General features: G+C 45.4%; 2 protein-coding genes across 7 annotated transcripts; one reads left to right on the forward strand and one right to left on the reverse strand.

The window, feature by feature from the left end:
* Window positions 1-232: 232 nt before the first annotated feature.
* Window positions 233-4,911, forward strand: LOC124685275 (polyadenylate-binding protein 2-like). The gene is made up of 6 exons (XM_047219605.1): window positions 233-396; window positions 504-603; window positions 1,816-1,886; window positions 4,088-4,279; window positions 4,385-4,515; window positions 4,607-4,911. Exons 1-6 carry the CDS (start codon window positions 304-306, stop codon window positions 4,647-4,649), a joined length of 630 nt encoding a protein of 209 aa, XP_047075561.1. The 5' UTR covers window positions 233-303; the 3' UTR covers window positions 4,650-4,911.
* A 1,500-nt stretch (window positions 4,912-6,411) lies between these two features.
* LOC124685276 (F-box protein FBW2-like) lies at window positions 6,412-9,481 on the reverse strand. Of its 6 annotated transcripts, none has more exons than XM_047219611.1 (3): window positions 9,361-9,481; window positions 8,070-8,416; window positions 6,412-7,217 (listed from the first exon to the last, which is right to left on the reverse strand). In XM_047219611.1, the coding sequence occupies exons 2-3, from the start codon at window positions 8,378-8,380 to the stop codon at window positions 6,572-6,574; spliced, it is 957 nt and encodes a 318-aa protein (XP_047075567.1). In that variant the 5' UTR covers window positions 8,381-8,416; window positions 9,361-9,481; the 3' UTR covers window positions 6,412-6,571. The 6 variants fall into 6 exon arrangements, with proteins under 6 accessions (XP_047075567.1, XP_047075564.1, XP_047075566.1 ...); XM_047219608.1 differs by lacking the exon at window positions 9,361-9,481 and adding an exon at window positions 8,969-9,212; XM_047219610.1 differs by lacking the exon at window positions 9,361-9,481 and adding an exon at window positions 8,961-9,212.
* Window positions 9,482-9,829: the final 348 nt, after the last annotated feature.

The following is a 9,829-nucleotide window of genomic DNA, read 5'->3' on the forward strand; positions in this document are numbered from 1 at the left end:
TAACATGAACTAGTAATTTATGCATGACACCACCACATTATGTTACTTACCACTGCCAGAGCCTACAGACTTTTTGTGTGCCTAACCAAACACCTCGAAAAGGCCCATATGAAGTCGAGGCCATGGCCCAAACTATCCTTCAGCCCAATCCGGGGCTCGTTCTGAGACGGTTTACTCCCTCCCCGGGTATTAAAGCCCGCTGTTCCTCTAACCCAATCCCGATTTCCCCTTGTCCTCCAGACAAATCACTCTCGCGTTAGGTTTGGCCGAGGCGACAAGGTTCGAGCTCAGCACGCGGCGGCCATGGAGGACGAAGAGCACGAGGTGTACGGCCAGGAGATCCCCGTCGACGGCGAGGACGTCGACATGGGGGCCGGTGGCGACGACGCCGCCAAGGTTCGTTTCCCTCCCGTCGCCCCGCCGCCGCGGCGGCTTCCTCCCCCTTCCCTTTCCCGGACCCCAAACCCTAACGCTGGTACTGGACCCTCTATTCTCCTGTGCAGCTTCACGAGCTCGACGAGATGAAGCGCCGTCTCAAGGAGATGGAGGAGGAGGCCGCCGCCCTCCGCGAGATGCAGGCCAAGGTCGCCAAGGAGATGCAAGGTTCGTGCCGTCTCCCTGTACGCTACCTGTCCGGAACAGTTTTTAAGACCACCATACGAGGCAGGGTGGCGGGGAAATCTGAGATCCGGGACAATAAGCTTGCCTGTTTTTATTACCTGTTGGTTTTGGTCTGTTAATCGGCCATAGTGTAGGCGCTCGTCTGCTTATCAGTGGTTTGACCTTAGCTGATTCTGCTAATAGACTGTATGTTGGGGTCTAATTTCTGTAAGTTGGTCCTTATATGGCCCTAAGGGTGTGCATCGCTGGTTTAGCTGGTTTTGGACAGGTTCTGCAAACCAACGTAAAATCAATGGTGTAGAAGGTTTGGTTTCCACTGGTTACACAATTTCAAACTGTTGCACGGCATGATTAAGCCCCACCTCTATGAGAGCCGAGCTCGCCATCATGGAGCAGGAACAAAATTATACACGCCGGCGCAGCTGAGTAGCAAGAACGCCAGGCTCCACTGCGGCATGGCGCACCAATCACCACCTGCACATCTTCTCGTGTTGGATGCGCACTCGTCCTCACTTGCCTCCTCTTCCCATGATCCCATCAACACGAGGAATACTAGATAGGAGCAGACCAGCAGAGCTGCAGAGGGATGATCTGAAATCATGTTTTGGATCGACCTGGTGCTCAGTCCTTAGCTGAGAACTCAAATCTCGCGTTGTGAATGGCGGAGTGGAGAGAGAACAGCGGAATACACGGCTAAAGCTGAGGTTTACGTCTGCTGGAGGAGAATTGATGTTGCAGATTGGAGATGGTCAGGACGGTTTCAAACCTGGCAGAACTTGTGAACCGGACATACGGTTTTTGTCGGGTTGGTTCCATGGTGTGCTCGGGTTGACACCAAACCATGAACGGGCGATATGGCCCTACTTGTGCGATTCTGGTAGTTAACCTGCCTTAAGATTGATGTACACGTGCTGTTACTTCACGCAACCAGTCCTCTTAATTCCTGGTCGGAGTTGGGTAGTTCTGTTGAGCTAAGTCTAGTGTGGACTAAGACTAGATTCTAACTTTGAAGAAGTATAAAGGAACTATATATCCGCACCTTTGTTTTCTGGAACCTTTTATTCAATGATGATTAATTAGTGCCTCTTTGCTTGTCAAGTTAATCAAATGTAATAACACCAGATATCTGTTTTGATTCTATACAGCTATACATTGCAACTTCTGTTAACGCGTTATGTCTTTTCATCCATGTAGGCGGGGATCCTAATGCAACCACATCAGAAGCAAAAGAAGAAATGGATTCTCGTTCTGTGTTTGTTGGCAATGTAAGTTTTTCTTATCTTGTCTAAATTTACATGTGCACTTCTCATACAGCTATACCATATCTTTGAACATGCATCATTGATAATCATGTTTCTGTATAAGATCTGCTAGACAGTATTTGTTTTACAGTATTAACTACTGGGAAAGACGATACTCTTCTTATTTTATCTATGCATTTTATTGTATTTATTTTCTGGTGCATTGATTGAACAATGGCATTGGACGCAGGGTAGTCTGCTATCGTCAAGTCTTTGAAATCAAAATTTTGGCCTATGGCTGAGTCTCAGTGCAAGTTCTAGTGCTAGATTAGAGGGGGGAAGAAAAAAAGAAAAAAATCCTTGAAAAAAAGAAAAAAATATTTGAAAAAGTAAAAAAAGAATATAGAAAAGAAAGAAAAAAAAGGAAAAGTATGATGTGATAGGAAATTCCCCCCAAAGTGCCAGTAGTCTACTGCTGGATATACTCCGTCTGGCGCTTGAGACTCATACCTGGGATGCGGCATGCTATCAATAGCCGTTGGTAGATGACCATGAGTGGCAGGAGTGCTTAGGCATGACATGTAAGTGTGAACTCATATTTTACGTTAAGACTATTGAAGAATGCTGTGTTTTTTATGTCCTGCCTCTTGGAGATTTATCCTCCATAATACTTGTCTGGCTTTCTTCTCCTTGTGGAAATCAATTACTTTTTTGGTGTTGTTCCCTTCCACACCAGTCATTAATAACCAATCTAATATTTCGTCTGCCAGTTTTATGATAATTTTGCGAAATATAAATTTTATTTAGAAATATCTGTATAGTGGGTGTATATATAAGTTTTCACCAGTGTGCCTCTGTGTTGGAGTGTGTATTTAAGCAGATAACAATATCTGTGATGTTTTAGTACTTCATAGCGGTAAACAGATGCATGATCGGCCTGAAAGCATCCTATTTTTTGCTTGTTCCCATCCACCACTCATTAATAACCAATCTAATATTTCGTCTGTCAGTGTTATGATAATTTTGCTAAATATAAATTCTTTGTTTTTTGAAATATCTGCAGAGTGGGTGTATAGATAATTTCACCAGTATTTCGCCTGTCAGTTTTATGATAATTTTGCGAAATATAACTTCTTTTTAGAAATATCTGTAGAGTGGGTGTATAGTAAGTTTTCACCAGTGTGCTTCTGTGTTGGAGTCTGTATTTAAGAAGACAATATCTGTGATGTTTTAGTACTTCATAGCGGTAAACAGATGCATGATCGGCCTGAAAGCATCCTATTTTTTTGCTTGTTCGAGCCCCAATGGCAGGAGTGTGTATTTTGCTTGAAGTTTTGATAGTTGGATTCTTCATTAAAATGTGAGAGAAGATTTCATCCTATGACATCAAATAAATAGAGGGAAATACTTTAGCAGCAGTTTCTGAGTCGCTAATGACGTCTATCATTCAAACTTCTGCAAGTGTGTTGTATGTGTCAGTATGCTTTCCAGCTTTCATGTGTATGTTGCAAGCATATTATCATCTGTAGCGTCTTATAGAAGTTGGTGTGAGTAGTTTGTAAGTAAACCCTGCAGCACGACTATCATTATCTCTGCACTATCCATTTAGTGCTGCGTATATGGTCTAGCGTGTAGTGTACATAATCTTGCAAAAGAGTGGCTGGAATGTTATCTGAAAAATCGATATGATGCTGAGTTACCTGTACCTGTTGACTTATGCTAGTGTGACGGTGTGGAGTCTGTTTACTTTCTATATCCTGTTTTTGATGTTTTTGACGAAGTAGGTTAGCTTTAGGCTATTTGGTCATCTATATTATTACCAAAGTACCTGTAGCATTAGTACATAAGAGTGTGCACAGAGTGTTTGTCTATATGCTCTTAGACACAAAGCAGATCCGCCTGATTAAATTGCATGGGAGTTCTTAGTGTTCCTATAATTTAGTTGGTCATTCATGTCTGTATACTTCTGTAATTGCGCCAACGAGATTTACCTGTTGGTTATGCAGCCTCATTAGTCACCTACAAGGGACACATCCCCTTGAGCTTAGGATCCTGTTGGAACTTAGTGGAATAAATAATTTAGAATAGCAAAAGGCAGTGAGAAATATTTGTCAAGTAGGTTTTGTGCAGAAATTGACATACAATCTTGGTATTGTTGGTTTGTTTTGTGTATTTTTGTACTCAATATGTTTCTTATTTCTTACTCATATATGATCACACTGCAGGTTGACTATGCATGTACTCCAGAAGAAGTGCAGCAGCATTTTAATTCTTGTGGAACAGTCAACAGAGTGACGATCCTGACTGATAAGTTTGGACAGCCCAAAGGTTTTGCTTATGTTGAATTTGTTGAAGCAGAAGCTATTCAGGAAGCTGTCAAGCTGAGTGACTCAGAGCTGCATGGTAGACAAATCAAGGTGAGCTGCAAATTCATCCTCTCCTTGAACTGAAATTGACCACCTTGTTTTCAGCAATAACCAACGCAGCATGCTGACCTTCCAACCTTCTTGTATGCAAATCAGGTAGCGCCGAAGCGGACTAATGTTCCTGGGTTGAAGCAGCCTCGAGGGGGTCGAGGATACAACCCATATGGCGGCCACCCCTACATGAGGCCATATCCTCCACCGTTTTTCAATCCTTACGGTGGTTATGGGTAAGTAATAGTAATTTGCCTATCTAGTACCCTTTCCTCTTGGGCCCTCTTGGGTGTCTAAATGCCATGCTGTTTTTTTTTCTTAATGCAGGAGAGCTCCCAGGTTCCGTCGGCCACGCAGGCCCTTCTATTGAAGTACTCGCTCTGATGGAGTTTGTAACCAACACACGGACACTAGTCTTCTATTGTCAGCGAGAAAATCCAAGCTCCTTATACTGTGTTTCGTTGTTTCACAGTTAGATGTGATGGGTATCTGTCATGTACCGTGTTGTGTTCACAATGTTTAAGCCATTGCATGCAGCAGCATTATGTACTATTTGACTTAGCAATCATGTTAAACAATATATTTGACTGTATGTGGATTATAATTTGTTCCTCTAGATGAGGTTTTCCCTATCTGATTCCCAGTGTATTTTTCACCATTATTTGGCCCGTTCTTCGTTTATCTTGTTGGGATGGTTTGACTTGATGTGTTATGTTACCTGATGGAAAAATAAACATTCCAATTTCTGTTGTGATTTTGTGATAATATATGGTTAAGGCTTCATGGAAAATAGCATTGTGAAGCAAAGATAATCAGTGCGCTGCCACCCATTGGTTATCAGAATTGGCTTTCTGGGTTCGGGCAACACGCGCAATAGTCCCTCCTATAGTCCCATTGGCCATTGGGAACGCCCATCAGAAAACCTGGCATGCATTGCCAAAGCTGAAGTCGCAGAGCCACGCCACGGACACAGAGCTGCAGAGTGGTTCATGGAAAGGTCAGGTCTAGCTTGCCTTGCAAGAGACAACTGACTTGCCAAGTAAGCCATGATTCCCAGTCTATCTGACAAGAAGACACTGCTTCGTCACAAGATTTTAGGACAAAATCTAGGATCTGCCACCAGTGAGGTCTGCCGTAAAAGTCGATTGCCTTTGTACTGTTTCTTCTGAACTTCTGGGGATTGCAATTACATGCGTCAATATCAGCTTCTGCCACAACTTTTCTGCATCTGTCAAAACGCTTATTTTTTCGAAAAGGTGATCCTGTCAAACAGATGGGATGGCACCCTGCGGAACCCAGTTTCACATGATTGCATTACTCCACATTATAAAAACAATTTACAAGCACGGGTTCATTGCAAAACTGCACAAGCAAATATTAGAGCATCTCCAGCATAGGCGCCAAATCGCGACACGCTAAAATAGTTTTGCAGCGCGCTGTATCCTCATTTAGCGGACATTTCCCCTCCACCGGAAGTGCTAGATAGTGGCGCGTCAAAAACAGAAAACTTTGCCCCCAACAAACAGATTTATCAAACAACAATAGAATCAACAAGATCAGAAAAATTCAAATAATACAACAAATATTACAATTGTTCACCAACAAGTACAAATTTCTCAAGAAAAATTTCCCGCGCAGAGGCGGAAACAGGCGATTTCGCCGAGCGTGTTGCGCACTACTGCGCCACCGTGCGACAAGGCTTTGCGAGGACTTGATGGCCTGCGGGGGGGGGGGGGGGGGGTGACACCGAAGAAGCGGGCGCGGCGGCGGCGACACCGAACAAGAGGGTGTGACGAGCTCGGGGACGCTTTGTGCAGGCGCGGCGGTCGCAGATCTACAACAGGAGCACCGACGGAAACGGCGCCGATGCGAATTTCTTCGGCAGCGGCGACGGAATGGTGGAAGTGGAAATGGGGGAAGCGCTCGACTAGGAGTGCCAATTTTGGGGTGCGGAAGGAGGCAATATGGCACGCGCGTTAAAACTTTTCGTGCTCGCGCGAATTGGAGGGGAAAAATGGCCACGCACGCTATATTGACAGTTAATTTAGCGCGGGCGCGTTACAACACCTCTGCTGGAGATGCTCATACATGATGGTAAGCGCATCTGCTGTTATTTTCACCAGACATAATGATTTGCTTTATGAAGCACCAAAGTTTTTATTGTTCACTTCAAATATCTGCAAGCTACAGATGACACAATTACAAACACACATAGTAACACGGAAGAAGCTGAAACATACAAGAGCACCACAACACCAGGAGCACACTTCTCTCAAGAACTTGATAGAGCTTTCATGGAGATGGTGGCCAATCAAATCCAGCATAGCCTTCACCGACTCCCCCGTAGAACCTCACCTCTAACCCTTCCAGACCCTGACCATCATCCCATATGCCCTCGTCGTCGCTCCCGATGGCATAGTAGTCATCATCCATGAACTCCCATGAATAGATGGAGTCATCATCTGAGTCGTCCGAGCACTCCTCCCAGAAGCTGTTCTCGTAGCAGTCGTCCACACAAGGGCCTAGGACCTGCAGCCCGGGATACTTCTCCTGCAAGAACTTATTGTCGACGCCCCAGCAGCCGCGCAGGTCTAAGAACTTGAGGTCATGGCACTGGGAGGCAATCTCAACAACAGCCTTGGTCGCGATGAGCATGTAGCCTATCTCCAGATGGCGGAGCTTTGGCATACTGCAAGCAATGGCACGGGCCTCGTCATGCTGGCAAAGCTTGCCAGCGACATCTATGGGGTGCATGACTCGCCGAAGTCCGACCAGGGATTTGCAGTTCTTGCCAAATGCCTCCAGAGCACGGGCGCCGATCTTGGTGCAGCTGCTCACATCCAAGAACGTAACATTGGACAATCTTTGTGCCACATCTTCCACTATGCAGTCACTGATCCTACTCCTTGGAAGCTCCAAGGTCTTAAGAGATCGTGCACTTGCAAAACAAAACAAGGCAGGGTCAGTAGGGTTCAACAAAATATCATGGATATGATCACCGGTAAACAAAGCATAACGGTTATGATGTATACCCCCTTCTATTAGGGTCTATAACTGGAAGGTAACATAAATATTTCAAAATGTACACAACATGCACAGTTAAATCCTTAACTACAAATATGAACTGAGTTTCTAACGTTCATCATTATCAGTAAACAGATTGACCCAGGTAGATTTGGAGCCATTCAGGATCATTTAAACCATTTGCCGATAACCCTGCATCTAATGCTTAACACACTGGAATGATGCTACTGTGTCTGTAGTTGTGCAATGGGATCAACAGAGTTTATAAGCATTTTAAAATCACTATAAACATACAAACAATTGTCTGAAAATGATTCAGTCCAGCACACATAGGCTGCACCTTGTTGTGTAAAGATGAAGTATAAAAATAAGGCAAGTAATTTTGGAATCAATAATACGGCACATAAGGAACTTGACTATGTTCATCACATTTCTTTGAATAGACATACAATGGAGGCCGAGTCTTATTATCAGACATGAGTACTTCAGTAATCCAACTCCTATAATACAACAGCACAGCCATAATATGCCATCTGCCTGCACCTTGTGGCAATCTAAACCATCTAATGCACAAAAGTCCCTCGTGCATTATGCAACCATGCTATCAAATCTGGAAAAGTTCTCCAGCAACATACACGATTCCACGGCCTAATAGGTCACCAATACTCAAGATCATACTAGCTATTCCCATCCAAGTTACCAAATCTCATCAGCAAAGCATCATGCATGGAACATAAACATGATTTAGACAAAGATCAGAACTTACTGGTCGGCGATGAAGGTGAACAACGAGTCGTTGGGAAGCCCGGACAAGCTAATGCGGCGGAATGAGCCCCCGCTACGAGCTATGAGCGTATGAACCATGCGGATGAGCTGGTCAGGCTTGCTATGCTGCTGGCTCCACTCCTGAATGTCGATCTCCTGCCAGCAGTAGGGCCCTGCGACCACCCGGCTCCAGGATTTGCAAACCCGGGGAACCACGGTGAGCATCTCCTGAAGGGAGAGGTTGCGGAAGATGAGGCCCAGGGCATCTGGCAATAGCTCCTCCCAGCATCTGTACTCACTGCACTCTTCCATCCCTCTAGGAATGGCCGTGCAAGTCGTACGATCCACCTATTTCAAGAAAACTGTGGTCAGATATCCTTAAATTCACACAGCTTAAGGCTTGATGTGCTTTGTCCTAAAAAAAGTAATACCATCGAACTGTTCAGAGCTAATTGCTTTCTTCTCTTTGGCTAAGCAGCTACCGAAGTACCAAAAAAAAGGACAGCATACAATTCGAAGGAGAAAAAAAAATCGAGATGGGTACAGTTGCAAGCTTCCCCTGACCCGCGAAGAACTTGCAAGCTGCAAGCAAATTAGTGGAACCGTGATGGCTGGGAGAAGAGGGGGAAACCATGAACTTTCCTTTACCAGTCCAAGAAGCAGGCTAGATAAGGCAGACAGAGAGAGGAGGCCTGCCTAGAGCATCGCACACAGATATACTAAAAATAGCAGCCCTCTTGGAGCAAAGCGGACTGGTTTACCGGGAGCAAAAACCCAAATCAGGAAACAAGTATCCAAGAACCAGATAGACGAGACGGAGAGCGAGATGCGAGCACCAACCAAAAGCCAGGGAGGAACTAATTAACTTTGTTAAACACTCTCACTCACTCACTCAAGTACCAAGGAAGTGGGAGGACGCCGCAGATCTAAAGCAACCCCTCTTCACAGACGAAGAATTCAAGAAAGGGAGGGGGACACCCAGCACTGCAATTGGCGATGCCGAGCTAATATAGTACTGCTGCCCCGCTCTCCACACGCAGCGAAAGGCATGGCTGCTAGCTCCCTGGTCTCTCTCTGGATACTTGTGAGAAAGAACACAAAAGCTTCTCCCTTTCCGTGATTTCTTTTTATCTTTCGCGAGAGAAGAAGAGAAGAGACCGGGAATAAGAATAAGAAAGAAGACCGCCCGCCGGTCCTTTTCGTCCCCCACGGGGGAGGATTCGCTCGCGGGGGAGGATAAGGACGAGAGACGGGGCATTTTCCAGGGACGATGAGATGGACGGGAGGCTTACCAGCTCTCGGCGGAGGAGTAGGAGGACTGGAGGAGCAGGAGGCGGTGTTCTTTGGATCTGTGGGCAGGAGCCTCGGCGGTGGGGGAGGAGGGAGAGACAGAGTCGAGTGAAACAGTGGCGGGGTGAATTGGTCGGCGAGAGTGCCGGAAAGTTTACCCCCTTTTGTTGCGCGCGCCGGCGCGTGCCTTTCCCGGTTCGCGGAGAAGAAAAATGCGGCAGGGTGTTTTGGCCGGAAGGAACCGAGGTTCAGTAAATTGCACGTGTAATTTCTTCAACTTAAACGTGATGCCATCGTGATTTTTTTGAACTTAAGCGTGATAGCCAAAGAACATAGGAGAGTGTGTGCATCTGTGCAGAGTGGTCGAGAAGCCTCGAGCTAGCCTTAATTTTCTGGAATTTGCTAGTTCTTAACTAGCTCGAAATTAAGTTCGTGTTCAGTTAAATCTTACATCATTTAATTTACTTCGTG

This window comes from Lolium rigidum, chromosome 1 (genome assembly GCF_022539505.1).
Source record: "Lolium rigidum isolate FL_2022 chromosome 1, APGP_CSIRO_Lrig_0.1, whole genome shotgun sequence".
Taxonomy (NCBI): domain Eukaryota; kingdom Viridiplantae; phylum Streptophyta; class Magnoliopsida; order Poales; family Poaceae; genus Lolium; species Lolium rigidum.